Raw genomic sequence first — 24,105 nt, forward strand, 5'->3', positions numbered from 1 at the left:
ATGGCCTAATAATAAGCATGGTCATAGGTTGTCAGTGAAATTAGCTAAACCACTGCGACATATGACAAGACATATACACCAATTCCATGCGTTTGGCTTCTTGGCTTTAAGTTTTTAATATTGTCTTTGATGTTCACGCTTTGTCAATTTAGCGTCTTGTGCGACTCTCAGATACTCGTAATCCTATTAAAATTTTATCTAGAAATGGAGAACATATGCGATTTTTATACCCTTCACCACTACTGTGGTACAGGGTATAATAAGTTTGTGCATTTGTATGTAACGCCAAGAAATAATTGTCATAGACCCATCTTTTAGTATACCGATCGGCTTAGAATTAAATTCTGAGTCGATTTAGCGATGTCCGTCTGTCTGTCTGTCCGTCCGTCTGTCTGTATATGTAATTTTGTGCACAAAGTACAGGTCGCAGTTTAAGTCCGATCGTCTTCAAATTTGACATAGCGTCTTTCTTCGGGTAGAAGACAATCGCTATTGATTTTGGAAAAAATCGGTTCAGATTTAGATATAGCTGCCATATATAGTTATCACCGATTTGATCATAATTCACGTATTTATGAACCGACGTTCTTCAAATTTTGTACATCTGAATGTTTTGTCAGTCCCGTAAAAACTGCCAAATATCAGCTAAATCGGTTCAGATTTAGATATAGCTCCCATATATATCTTTCGTCCGATTTGGACATATATGGCCCCAAAAGCGAGAGTTTTGCCCTGATTTGCTTCAAATTTTGCACAACGAGTACGTTTAATAGTATCGTTAATTGTGCCAAATTTAGTTGAAATCGGTTAAGATTTAGATATAGCTCCCCTATATATCTTTCGTCCGATTTTGACTTATATGGCTTCAAAAGCCAGAGTTTTGCCCTGATTTGATTAAAATTTTGTACAAGGAGTACGTTTAATAGTATCGTTAATTGTGCCAACTTTAGTTGAAATCGGTTCAGATTTAGATATAGCTCTCATATATATCTTTCGACCGATTTGGACTTATATGGCCCCAAAAGCCAGAGTTTTGCCCTGATTTGCTTCAAATTTTGCACAACAAGTACGTTTAATAGTATCGTTAAGTGTGCCTAATTTGGTTAAAATCGGTTCCGATTAAGATATAGCTCCCATATATATCTTTCGTCCGATTTGGATTTATATGGCCTCAAAAGCCAGAGTTTTGCACTGAGTTGCTTGAAATTTTGCACAAGGAGTACGTTTTATAGTATCGTTAATTGTGCAAAATTTAGTTGAAGTCGGTTCAGATTTAGATATAGCTCCCATATATATCATTCGCTCGATTTGGACTAATATGCCCACAGAGGGAAAAGTGCTACTCTGATTTACGTGAAATTTTGCAGAGGGAGTAGAATTGAACTTGAAACTTTGCACAGGCAGTAGAATTAAGGTTCTGCATATGCGTGTTTATTTTGGTTGCAATCGGTTCAGATTTTGATATAGCTCCCATATATATCTTTCGCCCGATTTTCGGTCATATGACCACAGAGGTCAAAGTTGTTATCCGATTTACGTAGAGATTTACGAGTAGACTCAACATAATAACTATGCATGTGAAATTTGATTGCAATCGGTTCAGATTTCGATATAAATTCCATATATATGTTTTACCTATTTAGGCAAAACTGGCGGAAATACCTACATTTTCCTTATCAAATCGCCACTGCTAAGTCGAAAACTTATCAAAATTACTAAAATTCTATTACTCTATTACACATCTATCGACCGATAAATCATAAATACACTTTTGCGAAGTTGCCTCAAAATTGGTTCATATTTAAATGTTTCCTATATTTATACCCTTCACCACTACTGTGGTACAGGGTATAATAAGTTTGTGCATTTGTATGTAACGCCAAGAAGGAAACGTCTGAGACCCATCGTTTAGTATACCGATCGTCTTAGAATTAAATTCTGAGTCGATTTAGCGATGTCCGTCCGTCTGTCTGTCTGTCTGTCTGTCTGTCTGTCTGTCCGTCTGTCTGTCTGTCTGTCCGTCTGTCTGTCTGTCTGTTGATGTATTTTTGTGTGCAAAGTACAGCTCGCAGTTTTAGTCCGATTGTCCTAAAATTTGGTATAGGGTCCTGTTTCGGCTCAAAGACGATCCCTATTGATTTTGGAAAAAATCGGTTCAGATTTAGATATAGCTGCCATATATATTTTTCACCGATCTGGTCATAATTGGCGTGTATATCAACCGATCTTCCTCAAATTCCGTACATCCGAATATTTTATGAGTCTCGAAAAACTTGCAAAATATCAGCCAAATCGGTTCAGATTTAGATATAGCTCCCATATATAGCTTTCGCCCGATTTACACTCATTTGCCCACAGAGGCCAATTTTTTGCTCCGATTTAGTTGAAATTTTGCACAGGGAGTAGAATTAGCATTGTAGCTATGCGTGTTAAATTTGGTTGAAATCGGTTCAGATTTAGATATAGCTCCCATATATAGCTTTCGCCCGATTTACACTCAAATGACCACAGAGGCCAATTTTTTGCTCCGATTTAGTTGAAATTTTGCACAAGGAGTATAATTAGCATTGTAGCTATGCGTGCCAAATTTGGTTGAAATCGGTTCAGATTTAGATATATCTCCCATATATAGCTTTCGCCCGATTTACACTCATATGACCGTAGAGGCCAATTTTTACCTCCGATTTAATTGAAATTTTACACAGGGAGTAGAATTAGCATTGTAGCTATGCGTGCCAAATTTGGTTGAAATCGGTTCAGATTTAGATATAGCTCCCATATATATGTTTTTCTGATTTCGACAAAAATGGTCAAAATACCAACATTTTCCTTGTAAAATCGCCACTGCTTAGTCGAAAAGTTGTAAAAATGACTCTAATTTTCCTAAACTTCTAATGCATATATATCGAGCGATAAATCATAAATAAACTTTTGCGAAGTTTTCTTAAAATTGCTCCAGATTTAAATGTTTCCCATATTTTTTTACTAACATTGTGTTCCACCCTAGTGCATTAGCCGACTTAAATTTTGAGTCTATAGATTTTGTAGAAGTCTATCAAATTCTGTCCAGATCGAGTGATATTTAATTAATTATACCCTTCACCACTACTGTGGTACTGGGTATAATAAGTTTTTAAATGTATGTATTTGGGACAAACCTTTATATATAGCCCCAACACATTCTACAAAGTGGTGCAGGGTATAATATAGTCGGTCCCGCCCGACTTTAGACTTTCCTTACTTGTTTTTTACTAACATTGTGTTCCACCTCAGCGCATTAGCCGACTTAAATGTAAAATCTATAAGTATTGCAGAACTCTGTACAGATCTGCTCAGATATACAGAATATATGTGTATGGATTCATATAGCATCCAACGCATGGACGGATTTGATATGGTATCGAAAATGTGGACTTACAAAGTGGTGAAGGGCATAATATAGTCGGCCCCGCCCGACTTTAGACTTTCCTTACTTGTTTTTAACTCAGGTTGATATAAGTTTTGATGGGTTACAGTGAATACTTTTAATGGCAATTCTGACCATTTGGCAATGTAGTAGTTGAATCGAATCGAAAATCGAAATTTTATATAAAAATATAGTCTACGTTTTGTTTTGCCCACAATTCGTGAAAGCGATAGACTCAATCGTAGATTTAATTAAACTTTCTATTCTTATTGGTTATACACTTAATTGATTTTTGATTCAATTAAATTATTAAATGAATTATTTACTTGAACTTCAACCTTATTCTAAATTCTAAATTTTAGCCGAACATATGTTGATGAAAGACTTGTGGGGAATTGTTCCCGTAGGGGTTGTTCAGCACCCTCAAAAAATCGCTTCTGTAACATATACGCACAACAAAAGTTTTTTTTCATAGTGTTTTTCATATATGTTTGGAACTCAAATTGTTTAACACAATATTTTTAAGTGCAAGCATATAATGTTCATAATCTAGCATTAAAGTTTTGGGACATATATGTTAGAACATATTATGTTTGGGACATAAAATGTTTGTAAATATAATATGCTTAGATGCAAATATATATTAATTTAGAAATAGCCTATAAACATATATGTGTTTAGAAAGAGAGACCTAGAGACTATGCTGCAAGTAAAATAATGGAAGTAACCAATTGGCGCCTTAAAAATATATCCACACCAAGAAAATTTCATTAAATTTTTTTCTACCAGTGTATGCCCTAAGGTGAAACATAATATGTTTGAACAATACAAACAATGAGAACAAGAAAAAGTCGCTGGGGGCCAGATCTGGAGAATACGGTGGGTGGGGAAGCAACTCGAAGCCCAATTAATGAATTTTTGCCATCGTTCTCAATGACTTGTGGCACGGTGCGTTGTCTTGGTGGAACAACACTTTTTTCTTCTTCATATGGGGCCGTTTTGCCGCGATTTCGACCTTCAAACGCTCCAATAACGCCATATAATAGTCACTGTCCTTTCTCAAGATAATCGATAAAAATTATTCCATGCGCATCCCAAATAACAGAGGCCATTACTTTGCCAGCGGACTTTTGAGTCTTTCCACGCTTCGGAGACGGTTCACCGGTCGCTGTCCACTCAGCCGACTGTCGATTGGACTCAGGAGTATAGTGATGGAGCCATGTTTCATCCATTGTCACATATCGACGGAAAAACTCGGGTGCATTACGAGCTAACAGCTGCAAACACTGCTCAGAATCATCAACACGTTGTTGTTTTTGGTCAAATGTGAGCTCGCGCTGCACCCATTTTGCACAGAGCTTCCGCATATCCAAATATTGATGAATGATACGACCAACACGTTCCTTTGATATCTTTAAGGCCTCTGCTATCTCGATCAACTTCATTTTACGGTCATTCAAAATCATTTTGTGGATTTGTTTGATGTTTTCGTCGGTAACCACCTCTTTCGGGCGTCCACTGCGTTCACTGTCCTCCGGGCCAGTGCTGCCGCTAGTGGATTTTGGAAAAAAGTGGAGTAGATTGAATAAAATTGAAGTAGCATTCATTCATATTCATTTTATTAGGATGGGGGTATATTAACTTTGTCATTCCGTTTGTAACACATCGAAATATTGCTCTAAGACCCCATAAAGTATATAAATTCTGGGTCGTGGTGAAATTCTGAGTCGATCTGAGCATGTCGGTCCGTCCGTCCGTCTGTTGAAATCACGCAAACTTCCGAACGAAAAAAGCTATCGACTTGAATCTTGGCATAAGTAGTTGTTATTGATGTAGGTCGGATGGTATTGTAAATGGGCCATATCGGTCCACTTTTACGTATAGCCCCCATATAAACGGACCCCCAAATTTGGCTTGCGGGGACTCTAAGAGAAGCAAATTTCATCCGATCCAACTGAAATTTGGTACATGGTTTCAGCATGTGATCTCTAACAACCATGCAAAAATTGGTCCACATCGGTCCATACTTATATATAGCCCCCATATAAACTGATCCCCCGATTTGGCTTGCGGAGCCCCTAAGAGAACCAAGTTTCATCCGATCCGGCTGAAATTTGGTACATGGTGTAAGTATATGGTCTCTAACAACTATGCAAAAATTGGTCCACATCGGTTAATAATTCAATGATTAAAACAGCTATGTTCATCGTATTTAAAGGAATAGGAAAAACAATTAGGTAATATGGGAAAAATTTAAAAATTTGAAGCAGAACAAAAAGTGAAGCAGATTTTTGGAAGAAGGGGTGACGAAGTATATTTTGTGAAAATGAAGCAAAATACTTCGATTGAAGTAGTAGCGGCAGCACTGCTCCGGGCTCATTTCACAACGAATGAATTATTGTTGATTTCCCTGGGGCAGAGTCCGGAAACTCATTATCAAGCCAAGTTTTTGCTTCCACCGTATTTTTTCCCCTTCAGAAAACAGTATTTTATCAAAACATGAAATTCCTTTTTTTCCATTTTTTCACAATAACAAAAGTTGCTTCACAAAAGACGCTCTATCTCACAAACTAATTGACTTACAGACGTCAAATTTTGACACGAATCATTTGAAGGTTGTTACTATGTAAAAAATATGCATTTAATACTAGCGACGCCATCTATGTGTCAGACCGGGGACTTATCAGCCTGTTAAAATCACTTAAAGAAGCTTTGAAACCTTCAGAAATGTTACCAGCATTACTGAGGTTGGATAATCCACCGCTGAAAAACTTTTTGGTGTTCGGTCGAAGCAGGAATCGAACCCACGACCTTGTGTATGCAAGGCGGGCATGCTAACCATTGCACCACGGTGGCTCCCGTAATATATGTTTGCATACAAGCATATTATATTTACAAACATAATATGTTCTAATATATATGTCCCAAACATGTTATGGTAGTTTATGAACATTGTATGCTTGCATTTTAAAATATTGTGTTTAAAAATTTGAGTTCCAAACATATAATTTTTGCACCCAAACATATGAAAAACAGTATTTTTCCTCCGTGTATTACAGCCCCCATATAGCCTGATTTCTCAATTTGACTTCATGAGGGTATAGATGGTGTAAATACCGTTTAAATTGACTGGCACTGGAAGTAAAGTTGCTCGAATTTACCTCTCGTGCGTATTCGTTTAGTGGGTAAAATTCTGTACAATTAAGATCCCGAATTAACGTTATTTCATCCGATTTTTTGTACACTGGACGAGAAATTTAAGATTCTTCTGGAACTCTATTGTGAAACTTTTACATTTAGTTTCTTCATATCCACCTGAAATTACAAATATTATCACGGAAACGGTTAAGTAGGGATTTTATTAAGGGAAATTATTATATGTGATCCATGGTGGTTGGAGTTTAAGATTCTTCTCGGTCGAACATATTGCTTTCAAAGTAAGGTTTCATCTAGCTTGCTCCAGCTGACTTTATCCGTTTTACACTTGTTTGAGATGTTCTTTTCTTTGCCTAAATATTCACACAAAAAAATTATGGATTATTCCCACTCAGTAATGCTGACCATATTTTTAAGTGTCCAAAAGCTTCTCAACGTAATGTGAGACCACGTTCAGACTTGTCTATAAACAGGAGGCCCCCTACCAGTGAAGTAAACATAGAATCGGGCAGCACTCATTGATAAAAGAGAAAAACCCCCCAAAAGCCCAGTTTGAACAAGTATAATAGGATAAGAGAGAAGTTCATCACAATGGATGGAATAGTCTAAGTGAGTCTGAAAGTTTATCGTCTAAATCAGTTTCTTCAGGATTCCAACAAAGTCCATGCCCACTATTTAAAATTTTATGATCTTGAAGGACATGAGTTTTTCCACAACAAAATATCATGACGACAATTTTTTTTTTGTTTTTTATGATGTCAGAATGTTAAGATCCTGCGGAAAGGAGTTTTGTTACCAAGTACAAGAACCTAACCATTGCCTAAAATGTTTTGAAATTTGTTTGTTTGTTTTATTTTTACTGCCTAAACGAACATCATCATCGAAAATGTTATGATCTCAAAAAAAGGACTTTGCAAAAAAGAAATTTGTAAACCTTCTTAAAAGTTGTAATCTTGAAGATAGGAACATTACTTTGGCCATCGTTTATCCCGACGATAATTTGATTGTCAATACAATTAAAATTATGTTTAAATTTGAGCTGACAACGTAATTTGTAATCACAATTACGATTTTAGTCACTTTAGCAACCTATTTTGTTATATCAACAAACATTTTGTTATATTAACAAAAATTTTGTTGAACTTCAAAATTTTATGTAACAACAATTTATTGTTAGCTCAAAAATTATAATATTATTTTTTGTGTTATTAATAAAAACCGTTTTCTCCTCTCTTTCTTTCATTTCAGCCCTGGTTGGTTCGCTAACTATTGGCACCACATTCCTACTATCGCCTGTAGCCGGTTGTTTGACTGATAAAATCGGATTACGTCTGACCACATTGATTGGAGGCATTCTGTCGTCCGGTGGTTTATTACTCTCATCATTTTTCACCTACAGTACTGGCGCATTGTACATTACCTACGGAATAATGTTTGGTCTTGGATCAGCGTTGGCCTACACACCGACCCTGGCAATATTGGGTCATTATTTCAAGCGATATTTAGGCAAAGTAAGTGGCTTTGTGACGGCGGGTTCTAGTGTCTTCACAGTCATACTTCCACCAGGCATGGATTACTTAATTAAGTCATATGACTTGGAGACAACGTTGCGGATAATGAGCGCAATTTGCACATTTGTGATATTGTGCTCGTTTGTCTACAAGCCGCTGCATCCGCCGCCAGAACCTCCCAAAAAGAAACCTGGCCGATCGAAGGCCAGCATGATGATGCGTTCAATTATAAATGTGGAAATATGGAAAAGTAAAAAATACGTCATCTGGGCTCTTTGTATTCCTATGGCATTGTTTGGCTACTTTGTGCCCTATGTGCATATGATGAAGTTTGTGCAGATAGCATATCCCGGAAGTGATGTGAACTTGCCTGTAATGTCCATAGGCATTACATCAGGGCTGGGTCGTTTGATATTCGGGGCAATTGCAGATCTTCCTGGTGTCAATAGGATCTACTTGCAGCAGCTATCGTTATTCTGTATAGGAGTGGTAACCATTCTCCTGCCCCTTACCAGTTCCTATGTTCTACTCATCGTATTCAGTTTGATAATGGGACTGTTTGATGGGTGCTTTATTTCCCTTTTGGGACCTATTGCCTACGAGATTTGTGGTCCATCGGGAGCAACTCAAGCTATAGGATTCTTACTGGGTCTGAGTTCATTGCCATTGACCATTGGGCCTCCTGTGGCGGGAATAATCTTTGATAAGATGGGCTCCTACACCATACCTCTGATATTGGCTGGAGTTCCGCCTATAGTTGGATCTGCGATATTGTTTTTAATTCGCTTCGTGAAGGACGAACGGGATGCAGGCAAAGTGACGAATGGTGATGTAGTATCCAATGGTAAAGATGTCAAAACTGGCCAAGGGGGCGAAGGTAACTCAGATTTGGAGAAAAATCTCGGTACGTATTCTCAAGGCTTTTAATGCAGTTCTTAAATTCTCGAATTCTCTATCTTTCGTCCAGCATCCAAACAAATTCAGCCATTAATGAATGGACATTCCAAACAATCTCTTAACTGCAATGGCGGCACGGATGATCGGCCGGAATTGGAGACAAATACGACAGCTACCGGCAACGACAAAGCTCGCTTGGCCGATTCAGGTATTGATAGCAAATTTTCTTCTGCCTTCAAACGCGTCCTTCCTAGTGCTTGTACATCTGCTTCTGCTAAATGTGGTAGTAGTCATCGTAGTTGTAGTTGTTGTAGTGATAATGCTGATGGTACTAACAAATATGTAGATATTCATAGCGCCTTAATAACGTCCGATGATAGATCATCGCCTGTTCATCCCATAGATGATACCTCTGATGCTTCTTGTAGTTTGGAGCCTGGAACAAGTGGTGTGTCCTCAAGTCAACAACGTCAGTATAAATATTCGGTTTATTAAATTAAACGATTATTTTCCTTAAAAAAGTAATTCAATGGAGTGGATGTAGAAATATTGATATGCTTGGTGGTAGTTAAATTTAATTTTAGTTATCCTAGTATTTTAAATTTATTTGTCTATCGTTGGGATCACTCGAAAAAAATGGCGGTTTGCGATAAATATTTTATGTTTGAGTTAAATATAATTAACGAAACGCATACGAGGGGTTCAATCCCAGTTTCGACCGAACACCAAAACGTTTTTCAGCGGTGGATTATTCCTCAGTAATGCTGGCGATATTTTTAAGTGTCTAAAAGCTTCTCAACGTAATGTGAGACCACGTTCAGACTTGTCTATAAACAGGAGGCCCCCTACCATTGAAGTAAACATAGAATCGGGCAGCACTCATTGATAAAAGAGAAAAACCCCCCAAAAGCCCAGTTTGAACAAGTATAATAGGATAAGAGAGAAGTTCATCACTTCTAGTATCACAATGGACTGAATAGTCTAAGTGAGTCTGAAAGTTTATCGTCTAAATCAGTTTCTTCAAGATTCCAACAAAGTCCATGCCCACTATTTAAAATTTTATGATCTTGAATAACATGAGTTTTTCCACAACAAAAGATCATGACGACCATTTATTTTTTTTATGATGTCAGAATGTTAAGATCCTGCGAAAAGGAGTTTTGTTACCAAGTAAAAGAACCTAACCAATGAACATCATCATCGAAAATGTTATGATCTCAAAAAAAGGACTTTGCAAAAAAGAAATTTGTAAACCTTCTTAAAAGCTGTAATCTTGAAGATAGGAACATTACTTTGGCCATCTTCTTCAATGTTGTGATTTCACAAAAAACTTTTTGGCGGCCAAAAATAACGGGACTGATTACTTAACATAGAACTGTATAAGAGTTTTTTTGCGTCGTTCATATTATAAGTTTATCCCGGCGATAATGCCCGTGTCCACCTTTACGAGACATATCCCAGATATTGGCCACACTATACGGCATAACCGACATAATCGATACTACATACTATACGTCATAATCGACTTAATCGATACTAAAGCTTGCTAATGTGTTCGATAACAAATTTATCGATATTTTTGTTATCGCTGACAATTCTTAGCGTTTGGTCCAGATAAACTTATAGTCTGAACGGCGCATTACAAATAATGCATCTATGGTTGTTGTTACCCACTTAATTTTTTCTGTTTGTAAACAAAAACCGCTGTTAAATCCGGCGCTATGAACTAACATACGGCCCCAGGAAAATAGGCCCCAAATTGGAAACAAAGCAGGACCCCAAATTTGAGGTCTTTTTTCGTAATGAATACAAACCCCTTGAACATGGGCCCCAATTTTATGAGTGATAAAAATGAAGATGGACCCCAAGAAACCATTGGGGCCCTTTTTCATAAAATAATATAGAGTGTACAAAAATGGGACGTAAAATTTTGAAAGTGTGTCCCAAGATTAAAAATGCATCAAAATAATTATTAAAATGTTTTTTTTTTTTTTTGTAAGATTATATTTTTTATAAATGAACTCTACTTGTTGACTGGTCGCGTCAAATTAATACTGATCAATTTGAGTGTCAATGAAAACCCGTTTAATATGGAGTGTGTTATTTTTACTGGGCGAAAAATTAAAAATAAATTATTGTATGTGTATGATCAAAAAATGATATATAAAAAAATTCTAAGTAGTCATATACCACATATGCTAGTTTTGTGTAATATAGAAATGGAAACAAATCGAACCGGATATTTTCGTAACTAACTATGAAAATGCAATGAAAAGTGTAGTAATAAACCAATTTCCCAGTGTAAGACTGAGTAGTTTAGTTGACAAAAGCGGACACCATCACTTCCTGGAAAGAATTTTAATTTTTCCCGTTAAAGTCACAATCCTTGCGATGCCTTATTTGTCCATCTCGTATACTGGACTTTTGTTAGTGGGAAGAAATGAAACCAAAATATATATTTAAAAAGAATCGCGCGATTTTTTTTTTAAATGTATTTTGCTTTCATTTCTTCCCACTAATAAAAGTCCAGTATACAAGTTGGACAAGTAGCGCTACAAATATATAGCAAAAAATTTTTTCATATTTTTGTGTCCTAAATGTGTTATACGTGTTCATTGTCTAGTTCGTAATTTCTTTTTATACCCTCCACCATAGGATGGGGGTATATTAACTTTGTCATTCCGTTTGTAACACATCGAAATATTGCTCTAAGACCCCATAAAGTATATATATTCTGGGTCGTGGTGAAATTCTGAGTCGATCTAAGCATGTCCGTCCGTCCGTCCGTCTGTCCGTCTGTCCGGCTGTCCGTCCGTCTGTGGAAATCACGCTAACTTCCGAACGAAACTAGCTATCGACTTGAAACTTGGCACAAGTAGTTGTTATTGATGTAGGTCGGATGGTATTGAAAATGGGCCATATCGGTCCACGTTTACGTATAGCCCCCATATAAACCGATCCCCAAATTTGGCTTGCGGAGCCTTCCGGAGCAGCAAAATTCATCCGATCCGGTTGAAATTTGGTACGTGGTCTAAGTATACGGTCTCTAACAACCATGCAAAAATTGGTCCATATCGGTCCATAATTATATATAGCCCCCATATAAACCGATCCCCAGATTTGACCTCCGGAGCCTATTGTAAGACCATAATTCATCTGATTCAGTTGAAATTTGGTACGTGATGTTAATATAAGGCCTCAAACACCCATGCAAAAATTGGTCGATATCGGTCCATAATTATATATAGGCCCCATATAAACCGATCCCCAGATTTGACCTCCGGAGCCTCTTGGAGGAGCAAACTTCATCCTACCCGATTGAAATTTGGTACGTGGTGTTAGTATGTGGTCTCTAACAACCATGCAACAACTGGTCCATATCGGTCCATAATTATATATAGCTCCCATATAAACCGATCCCCAGATTTGACCTCCGGAGCCTCTTGGAGGGGTAAAATTCATCCGATCCGTTTGAAATTGGGTACCTGATGTTAGTATACGGTCTCTAACAAGCATGCAAAAATTGGTCCATATCGGTCCATAATTATATATAGCTCCCATATAAACCGATCCCCAGATTTGAACTCTGGAGCCTCTTGGATGAGCAAAATTCATCCGATCCAATTGAAATTTAGTACGTGGTGTTAGTATATGGTCTCTAACAACCATGCAAAAATTGGTCCATATCGGTCCATAATTATATATAGCTCCCATATAAACCGATCCCCAGATTTGACCTCCGGAGCCTCTTGGAGGAGCAAAAGTCATCCGATGCGGTTGAAATTTGGTACATTTCGTTAGTATATGGCCTCTAACAGCCATGTAAAAATTGTCAAATTTTATTACTATAGAAAGTTTTGTCAAAATTTCATTTCTATAGAAAGTTTTGTAAAAAGTTTATTTCTATAGCAATGTTTGTCAACATTTTATTTCCATAGAAAATTTTGTCAAAATTTTATTTCTATAGAAAATTTTGTAAAAAATTTATTTCTGTAGAAAGTTTTGTCAACATTTTATTTCTATAGACAATTTTGTCAACATTTTATTTCTATAGAATATTTTGTCAACATTTTATTTCTATAGAAAATTTTGTCAAGTTTTTATTTCTATAGAAAATTTTGTCAAAATTTTATTTCTATAGAAAATTTTGTCAAACTGAATTATATACGTATTTAATCGGCCTTTTTTTTGTTATGGACTAACTTACAATTTAGAAGACAGTGTTAAAAAGTTTTACGATACCTTGCCATCGGCAAGTGTTATCGCAACCCAAGTAATTCGATTGTGGATGACAGCCTTTAGTAGAAGTTCCTACGCAATCCATGGTGGAGGGTACATAAGATTCGGCCTGGCCGAACTTACGGCCGTATATACTTGTTAATTCTGTTTTGTCGATATTTGAATAGTTGTAATCTTATATTAGTGTAGAATTTGCTAATTGAAATTGAGATTCCTTTTTATACCCTCCACCATACGATGGGGGTATATTAACTTTGTCATTCCGTTTGTAACACATCGAAATATTGCTCTATAAAAGTATATATATTCTGGGTCGTGGTGAAATTCTGAGTCGACCTGAGCATGTCCGTCCGTCCGTCCGTCTGTTGAAATAACGCTAACTTCCGAACGAAACAAGCTATCGACTTGAAACTTGGCACAAGTAGTTGTTATTGATGTAGGTCGGATGGTATTGCAAATGGGCCATATCGGTCCACTTTTACGTATAGCCCCCATATAAACGGACCCCCAAATTTGGCTTGCGAGGCCTCTAAGAGAAGCAAATTTCATCCGATCCGGCTGAAATTTGGTACATGGTGTTAGTATATGGTCTATAACAAGCATGCAAAAATTGGTCCACATCGGTCCATAATTATATATAGCCCCCATATAAACCGATCGCCAGATTTGACCTCCGGAGCATCTTGGAAGACCAAAATTCATCTGATTCAGTTGAAATTTGGTACGTGGTATTAATATATGGCCTCAAACTCCCATGCAAAAATTGGTCGATATCGGTCCATAAAATATATGTAGGCCCCATATAAACCGATCCCCAGATTTGACCTCCGGAGCCCCTTGGAAGAGCAAAATTCTTCCCATTCGGTTGAAATTTGGTACGTGATGTTAGTATATGGTATCCAACAACCATGCAGGAGTTGGTTCCTATCAGTCCATAATAATATATAGCTCCCATATGAACCGATCCCCAGATTTGACCTCCGGTGCCTTTTGGAGAAGCAAAATTCATCCGATCTGGTTGAAGTTTGGTACGTGGTGGTAGTATATGATATTTAACAACCATGCCAAAAGTGGTCCATAATCATATATAGCCCCCATATAAACCGATCCCGAGATTTGGTTTTAGAGCCTCTTTGAGAAGCAAATTTAATCCGAGTGAGTTGAAATTTGGTACATTGTGCTAGTATATGGCCGTTAAGAACCATGCCTAACTAGGTCCATATCGGTCTATAGTTATATATAGCCCTCAGATAAATCGATCCCCAATCACACAAAAATTGGTCCATATCAAGTTCATAACTGTATATAACCCCCATATAAGCGACCCCCATATTTCAATTCTGGCTGTCTACGTACCGTGCAAAAAGTCCATATCGATTCGTAATTATTTGTAGACATAACTATACATAACTTTTTGTCTAATATATATGTAACACGTATGGACTAGCTCACAATTTAGAAAACGATGTTAAGAAGGTTTAAGATACCGCAACCCAAGTAATTCGATTGTGAATGACAGTCTTTCGTAGAAGTTTCTACGCAATCCATGGTGGAGGGTACATAAAATTCGGCCTGGCCGAACTTACGGCCGTATATACTTGTTATGATTCATTTTTGCCAAGCAGTTCGCAGGTAGAGCTCAAAAAATTCGTCCATTGTTCCATTAATGAATTTATTAAATTGTTTATTTTTTGCAAGCAATAAAATTCAAACAAGCTTTAAATCTGCTTTAAAATCTGTTAAGCTCAAGATATGAAAATTGACCCCACATCAAATGAAAACAGGCCCAAAAAATATTAAGGCCCCTGTTTTCATTATGTTGTAGAACCCCAAAAAATAAATGAAATACGACCCCAAATATTATGCAAATTTCGTGTTGTTGTATCACATATAATTATTGGGGTACATTTTCATTAGACAAAGTGGGACTCATTTGCATGGGTCCCATATTCATAGCGCCGTTAAATCCACAAAAGTAAATCCCAAGTTTTTGATAGTAAAGATATTTCGGAGCTAAACATCAAGATTTCATACCGAGTATAAACGTGATATTAATGAATATTCCTTATATAAAAAAAAAAAACAAATACGCAATGGCTAACGACATGCTACCAAATTTAAATTTATTGTAATTTTTTTCGCGGCGATTTACAATAAAATTATCACTAATAATTTTTGTTGTCTTAGCACGTGCCAATTATTTTATCTTCACATAATAAAAAAAAAGAAACTTCAAGATGTTTTATTAAAGGTGAATTAGAATGTTGGTATCGAAATCACCATGAAGAATGAGAAGATGCAATTTTTGTTTTGGTCGTTGTTCCAAATGTTTCAGCTACAGTTACTCGACAATGTTGTGTTTGTGCGGAATGAATTAAATTTAAAGATGTAGGATTCGGCTGAATTTATGTAAGCTCATGGTAGCCAAAGACAATAAACTCTAAGAAGATAGGAAATTGGCTTGCGTCATACCAAATGTTGCATTTACCATGTTAGTTCCATACATGTTTGTAATTTTTTTATTTGTTTTTCGTTTTTATTCTTTAAGGTGAGTATTAAGTTCGAGTTTAGCCGATAAAATCGCTAAAGTGAAAACTAAATGAGTAAAAAATGTCATAAAATTATACATATTCGTCGCAGATTTCATTATAACTTGATGGGGAATATCCCAAAGCAAATTTTCACAAAGTTTGTACTCCTTAAAATGGATTATTAAAGAAAAGTAATCTTGAAAAAATTACGATTTTAGCGGCTAAACTCGAACTTAATACCCACCTTTAAATGAAAAACTTAATTTTCTTAATGAAACAATGTTAAATTTTAGGCAACAACAAAAGAAATTACATTTTCCCCTTTATGGAAATTTATTTCGTGCACTTAATTTCTTTTTATTTGCATTTTAATGCTATGTCAATACTTGTTGTATACGCATTTGGTTCGATAAACGAAAAGTATGGAACTAATACAGTAAATGGTTTGATCTCCTCAGTAGCCAATTTCCTATCTTCCTAGAGTTTATTGCCTTTCATGGTACACGCAAAGAAAAAAGACGTTTGGAAAACGTGTACCGAAAACGTTTTTCTTTTGTTAGAGTTTTTTGAATTGCTTCGAAAATTTTAAACTTTTATCACCAAAAAAATTCGTTTGTTACAAAATTTTCATTTTTTTCAATAAAAAAAGTTATTTTTGAAACAACAACACAGTCCATTTCGTTTATATCAAACACTGTTCTTTTCTGACTTTATGTCTTTAATAAGACACAATTTACAGTTCAAAATTTAATATAGTACAATGTAATGTTCAACATTTTTTCGGAATCTTCCGAACATATCTGGAATATATGTAAAAAAAAACAAAAAAAACTTTGGTCGAAGCAGGGATCGAACCCACGACCCTTGGCATGCAAGTCGGACGTAGCAACCACTGCTCCACGATGCCAAACTAAATGTTTGTTTCTGTTAAATAAACTTTGTTTATTCGGTTCGTGGGCGCCGCAAGCTATGTTATATAAATATAACTTATATGGATAATTATCTATTGATGACCATAACAGGTACATAGTTCAGTGGTTAGTGTGTTGGCTTACAAAGTGCATGGTCCGCGGTTGGATTCTCCGTCCAGGCGAAAGGTAAAAAAAAAAGTTTAAATGTATAAAATCGTATAATTTCTTCTACATTGTTGGTATTACAGGAAAAGGTGTTAAGAACTAAAAAACATCGTGGATGTGAGGGAAAATGCAATTAGCAAGAAAACAATGTTTTTTTCTTGAGTTAGTCTTTATGAAATTGTTTTTCCATCCTAGAAAAGAATAAACGTTTATCACAAAAAGTATATAGTTTTCTTCCAAATACACTTCCTTGCAGCGAAAAGCAAATGAGAAAAGAACTTTGTTTGTCTAAAATTTCGTTTGGGAGGAAAGAATTATTTTTTTGCGTGTAGCCACCCTTGTGTAAAACATGCCATTTTAGACCGAAAAAAGTTTATCTATGTCCTCCCAGTATTGCTAGTGACCTTTCTGATGATACCAAAGTTTTTCTAAGTGGTTGACTTTAAAATGGGTCTGCTTGGAGCTTCATATAGAGAAAAAAAATATCCATTAATTTAAATGTTCATTTCTCTTTGTATTTAGTATATGAAGTGTATATGTTGGCTTTATATATAAAATAAAATAATCTAAAATATTTATATATGTAATATGTAATAAAACAAACCATCACTACTAACCCTAATAGCCGATATAACTTTTTAATATTAAGTGCTAAATGAGAGCAATGTAATGGTGTAATAACTAAAATTGGAAAATCTTGTATTTTTATGTTTTGATATTGTGTTTTATCATATGCTTAGAAACGCTTTCAATGCCTGCTTTTGAATAATGCTTTGTATTTTGTATTTTTTGTAGTCGTTATTTTTGTCTTCAAAATCGTATTACAATTTGATTTTATTCTTTCAGAATCTCTGACGGATGCACTGCCCTCGTACAAAGATAATGTTTAATACAATAATTAACTCCCTATATTGTTGACTAATTAATCTAAGATATTTTCTAAAGAAATTAATATAAAATTCACATTGGAAATATTGTACGATTTCTTTCCACCAGCGTTTTCAATGACGGTGACTTTTTTATTGTCAAAAGAACGTATACACAAACCTACGGACGGACGATACAGTTTTTTGTTTGTTCTAAAGTAGCTGCATTGTTTCACTGCCATTGGACAACATTCCCTCTATCTTGTAAGCGTATCTTCAAAAGACCTAAAATGGAGTAAAACAAAAAATCAAAGAACATTTGTACATACAAACACATAAACGAAATCATTAACACATGGCAGTTTTTAGTCTAAACGAGGTAATTTTTTTTTTACAAAACTATGTCCATATGTATGTAGTGTAATTAGATTTTTAATATAAATTATGTACAATAATAAATAAAAAATATATATTTTATACAAACAAGTTTTCAGAGATGTTTTAATTATATTTTTACTTTAAACGGAAGTACTTTTTGTTTAGACTTTTCTGTAGAGATTACATGTTTTAAGTGTTGCTAGCAACCGAAAACAATGCCATATTTTTCACGGGTACAAAAAATTCAAAGGAGCAAAATGGACAGTTCGGCTCGGTCGATTCTTATGTACCGTCCCACCATGGATTGCATAAAAAATGCTACTTAAGACTGTCATCCACAATCGAATTACTTGGGTTGTGGTACACGCAGAGAAGAAACATGATTGTCACAATCATAATCGAAGAGCAAAATAATATGATAGGAGCTATTTTAGCGGCGACCATGCAACATTTTCACCTGCAACCATGTTGGCTTAGTGAACATGGTTCTAAGAAAAATATAATTGTCCTCATCTAAAATGTTTTTATATTGATAAAAAGAATTTTGTTTGAATCAAAAGGCAATGGTAGGTTAGGTTAGGTTAGGTTAAAGTGGCAGCCCGATTAAGATTCAGGCTCACTTAGACTATTCAGTCCATTGTGATACCACATTAACTAAAAGTACCTATTACATATGGGCACTTCTAGTTTTAACCGCTGAACCTTCTTGATTATTTTTCTTTGTTGAACCAACCAGATTGTTCCAAAAACAGTAGCAGACTGCTTAAGTTAACGTTTTCCAGATCCGCCAGTAATCTGAAGCTATATGCTCCTAAAAGTTGCTTGCGCTTTACACAAAATGCAGGACACTCACACAAGAGGTGTTTAATTGATTCTTTTTCCTCCGCATCATGACAGCTCATACAATAGTCATTATACTTCGCGCCAATAGTTTTTGCAAAATCGCCTATCAGGCAGCGACCCGTTATAGCAGATATCAGGAGTGATATCTGACGTCTCGAGAACATTAGCATATCTAGTGTGCGGTTTAAGTTGAAATGGGGCCATATTTGCTTGGTGTCGTTACAACCCTTGCAATTCTCCCATCGAACATTTGCCATCATAACAGCCTTCTCACGCAGCATGAGCTTGCAGGTAGCTAGGGGCATACCAACAAATTCTAGTTCCCCTGGAATATGTAAGGTAGTCCCTAGCCTTGCCAACTCATCCGCTTCGCAGTTCCCCGGTATGTTCCTATGGCCAGGCACCCATATTAGGTGAATGGTAACGATCTAAAATGTTATGGTGTTCATCAAAAATGTTTTTCTTACAGTTAAAAGAACATGGCAGCAACCTAAAATGTTTTGATCTTTATGAAAAAAGGACGCCACTTTAGAAAATAAAACACAAAATTAACTTTATTTATTTGTTTTTATCTATTTATAAACTAATTCATTGTTTATTTGTATTTATAATGCCGTTCAAGCAAACATCATATATTTTTACACACTCTATTTTATTTCAATTTCAACAATAAGTAATTATTCCATATTTACATCGTGCCCATCAAATGTACAAACGCAGACATCATGTAACTGCAAATAAAAATAAATGAAACCATATAGCAAAATGCAGAACGAACAAGTAAGGAAAATCTTAAGTCGGGCGGGGCCGACTATATTATACCCTGCACCACTTTGTAGATCTAAATTTTCGATACCATATCACATCCGTCAAATGTGTTGAGGGCTATATATAAAGGGTTGTCCCAAATACATACATTTAAATATCACTCGATCTGGACCGACTTCTACAAAATCTATAGACTCAAAATTTAAGTCGGCTAATGCACTAGGATGGAATTTTACAATGTTAGTAAAAAATATCCCAGCGGCGGAATCGAGAAGGACCTTGCAAATTCAGGCATGTTAAATGCCTTAAATTGGAAGGAGTTGTGTTTATAAGGCATGCATGTGTACTGATTTTACATTCTTCGGAAGCCTTCTAAAATCAGACCTGTATTTAAGCATTGCGTTTCATTTACTTTTTTCATTTTATGCACACGGACATTTTCTCTGCCTTCTTTATAGCAAGTTGTATAGCATGGGTGTTAAAATTATGTAGCAAGAGAGATGTCTTGTGCTCTCGTTGAAAAGAGAGCTTTAAAATTGTTCACATTCCTATTAATTTATAATTAGAATGCATTTGTAATGCCTTTGGAAGTTATTCATATTATGACAATCCCCGACTTACAAATAGAAATGAATAGGCATGTAATTGCATTGCTTTCCATTTCCAAAAATAAGCTATTAGGAATGCGTAGGATTTCGTGTATGTTAGAGGAATTGTATTTTAACATTTTCTACCCCCAAACAAAAACAAAAATGAAACATAGCAACATTTGAAATTTATAACTATTTATGTCAGAAAATATTTTCATTAATGCCATGTGGATAATAATTTAGCGTACGCCAGTACATGCTATTCGTTAGTTGAATTCTTGATCTGGTAAAGTACGTACGTCTTCCAAATTATAAAGTGTTTCGCATTTGCGATAGTAACCTTAAGTATAAAACTCTAACGGTAAGTCTTTAATTTTATTTTATTATTATCATTTTTTAATGCATTTTAGTTCTTTCAGATCTTGCCAATAAATTTACCGAAACGCAGAAAGAATATAGAGCCCAGACGAATCAAATATAGTGATATCTTGGGGAGTGACTTGACACTTTCTTTATGTTTTTATATATCTCTGAACGCCAATCTTTTTTAATGTTAAAAATAAATAAATTTGAAACAAAAGCATAAAAATTTAATACCGGATTATTTATTTATCATAAAGGCATTATTTTGGGAATGTGTATAGAAGGCCTTCCTAAACGAGAACCCGTATAGCGCTACAACATGCCTACAATAGGAAGGACGTGAGAAGTAGTTATATTGTCAGTAATTATGTAGGTGTTTTATATACACTCCTGTAAGCCTCCTTCTTTTTGGAGGGCTGGTGAAGGGTCTTTTATGGAAGCTACAAATAAGGCCTTGCCCTCCAATCTCACCCTATGTTAAATGGAAAGGAAGGTGTAATGTCCTAAGCAGGCCTCTGTAATACCTAGAGAGGCCTGGAAGGAGGCCTTCCAACCACATGAACTACGCCGCTGGGATGGGAAGCATTAAATCTAAACCAATTTTAAGGAAACTTCGCAAAAGTTTATTTATGATTTATCGCTCGATATATATGTATTAGAAGTTTAGGAAAATTAGAGTCATTTCTACTATTTTTCGCCCAAGCAGTGGCGATTTTACAAGGAAAATGTTGGTATTTTGACCTTTTTTGTCGAAATCAGAAAAACATATATATGGGAGCTATATCTAAATCTGAACCGATTTCAACCAAATTTAGCACGCATAGCTACAATGCTAATTCTACTCCCTGTGCAAAATGTCAACTAAATCGGAGCAAAAAATTGGCCTCTGTGGTCGTATGAGTGTAAATCGGGCGAAAGCTATATATGGGAGATATATCTAAATCTGAACCGATTTCAACCAAATTTAGCACGCATAGCTACAATGCTAATTCTACTCCCTGTGCAAAATGTCAACTAAATCGGAGCAAAAATTGGCCTCTGTGGTCATATGAGTGTAAATCGGGCGAAAGCTATATATGGGAGCTATATCTAAATCTGAACCGATTTCAACCAAATTTGACACGCATAGCTATAATGCTAATTCTACTCCCTGTGCAAAATTTCAACCAAATCGGAGCAAAAAATTGGCCTCTGTGGGCAAATGAGTGTAAATCGGGCGATATATATATATGGGAGTTATATCTAAATCTGAACCGATTTGGCTGATATTTTGCAAATTTTTCGAGACTCTTAAAATATTCGAATGTACGGAATTTGAGGAAGATCGGTTGATATACACGCCAATTATGACCAGATCGGTGAAAAATATATATTGCAGCTATATCTAAATCTGAACCGATTTTTTCCAAAATCAATAGGGATCGTCTCTGAGCCGAAACAGGACCCTATACCAAATTTTAGGACAATCGGACTAAAACTGCGAGCTGTACTTTGCACACAAAAATACATCAATAGACAGACAGACAGACAGACAGACGGACATCGCTAAATCGACTCAGAATTTAATTCTAAGACGATCGGTATACTAAACGATGGGTCTCAGACTTTTCCTTCTTAGCGTTACATACAAATGCACAAACTTATTATACCCTGTACCACAATAGTGGTGAAGGGTATAAAAACAGGTACATTTTTTCAATTACACTTCAATTTTTTGTGTTCACATACAACCACTTCTGAATAAATAAATTAACACAAAACACAATAATTCCGTATTCTCCGTCCATTCCAAGCAACAATCAAAACACGACTGACGCGCAAAATGAAAATCGTGTGTACCTGTTCAATGTTTTTATAAAATTCTTTTCGCTGCAAAAAAAGTTGAAAAATTAAATGGTCACGAAAGAAATGTACATGGTTTTTATGATCATGTAATGATTCTAGACATATCTATACGTAACTTTCTCCTTACCAAAAAGTTAAAAAAAATGGTCAGGTACATGATTTTCACGACCATGTAATGGTCTCAAATTCTATCATTTAAATGATAGAACATGTTTGCGGCATTTGAGAACCATTTAAATGCTTATTACCAGCATACATTTTTCTTGGCTAGAAAATTATTTTCAAAAAGATAAAATACATGGTTTTCGCGACAATTACATGCCCTCTATATAAGCATTAAATGGATGCTGCAACCATGTCCAAACATGTTTTTTCTGTGCGTGTATTAAGTCTATGTTAGACAAACAAACAAAGATTGGCAAAAAATTGGTTGTCACAACAAATTTGTTTTCTGTGGGTATACACGTAAGTTTGTGATCGATTTATATCAAGGTATATCAAGGAACGTACTTTCAGTTTTGCAAAAACAACAATGTTTGCCGCCATATTGCAATTTTTCAGTCAAATTGAAACATTGTTCAACAATTGGGAAATATAAAGCAGAGAAAATCTGAAGATGTATCCAAAAATGCTTCGGAATATGAGAAAATATGTTACGGTTCGCAAGAAGAATTGAAGTAATTCTTAACACCAATTATGAGAACCATTTATTTCGATACTTTTCTGTCATCATATTAAAGCAAATTGAATAAATATTTCAACAATTTTATATTGAATTTTTATTTGTATACCCACAACCATAGAATGGTGATGGGGATATGATAAGTTTGTCATTCCGTTTGTAACACATCGAAATATCGAGACGATATAACCACACTGTTAGAAAAATATGTTTTTTATATGTTCCGATATAAACAAAATGTGTCCAAGGAACAATTTTTAAAGACAATATATTTAAGTGCAAGCATGTAATGTTCCTAAACTAGCACTAAATGTTTGGGACACATATGTTAATATGTTAGACTATATTATGTGTGGGACATGAATGTTTCATAAAAATAATATGTGTGAATATAAACATATGTAAAGTAATTTCAAGTGAACATATACATGTTGTGATATTTTATTCAGAGAGAGAGAGTATAGAGAAAGAAATAGAGATGGAAACCGGGAGGATTGACGAAAGATATAAACATAACACAGCGAGAGAATCAAAAGAGAGCAATTTCTGTGAAACTGCTTGTATGTTGTTTCGGAAAACTGTTTTATGACAAAGCCAAAAATTTGATATGCTTAAGTCTAAATATTATTTAATGTGAATATTAGATTGAGTATTCGGAGTAAAGAGAATAGGCATTCGGAACCAAGAGAATAGACATTTGAAAAAAAGACAGCATGTGTTTTCGCCTTGAGAGCAGCATTTTATGTATGTGTGGCAGGGATGGAAAATGCAGTACTATAGTACTATTTTCAATACTTTTTCACCCTGGTCAGTACCGTAGTACCCCCGCGAATGATTTAGTACCTTTTGTGTAGACATTATTGAGCCGATATCAGATTCATGGTACAATAGTTTTGACAAAATATTTTAATATTTTGAGAAAGTCTTTAACAAACTTATCTGCTGATAGTTTCT

At 35.4% G+C, this 24,105-nt stretch overlaps 1 protein-coding gene and 2 long non-coding RNA genes across 5 annotated transcripts in view; 2 read left to right on the plus strand and 1 right to left on the minus strand.

Annotated features, from left to right (window-relative positions):
* kar (monocarboxylate transporter 10-like protein kar) overlaps positions 1-18,168 on the plus strand; it is an 83,800-nt gene extending 65,632 nt beyond the window's left edge. For 2 of the 3 annotated variants that reach the window (XM_075290954.1, XM_075290953.1), the window contains exons 3-5: positions 7,811-8,977; positions 9,041-9,253; positions 9,317-9,701. In XM_075290954.1, the coding sequence (XP_075147069.1) occupies positions 7,811-8,977; positions 9,041-9,253; positions 9,317-9,465 (1,529 nt within the window). In that variant the 3' untranslated portion in view covers positions 9,466-9,701. Of the gene's footprint in view, positions 1-7,810; positions 8,978-9,040; positions 9,254-9,316; positions 9,702-17,662 lie in introns of those variants that run through there. The other variant, XM_075290955.1, reaches the window with a different exon arrangement.
* Positions 1-24,105, minus strand: part of LOC142221293 (uncharacterized) — a 278,541-nt gene that overhangs the window by 242,585 nt on the left and 11,851 nt on the right. The window lies entirely within an intron of this gene.
* Positions 20,433-20,855, plus strand: LOC142221289 (uncharacterized). The gene is made up of 2 exons (XR_012717981.1): positions 20,433-20,622; positions 20,681-20,855. It is a non-coding gene; the product is annotated as an uncharacterized LOC142221289 (long non-coding RNA).

The sequence above is a fragment of the Haematobia irritans genome, chromosome 1 (genome assembly GCF_050003625.1).
Source record: "Haematobia irritans isolate KBUSLIRL chromosome 1, ASM5000362v1, whole genome shotgun sequence".
NCBI classification, from domain to species: domain Eukaryota; kingdom Metazoa; phylum Arthropoda; class Insecta; order Diptera; family Muscidae; genus Haematobia; species Haematobia irritans.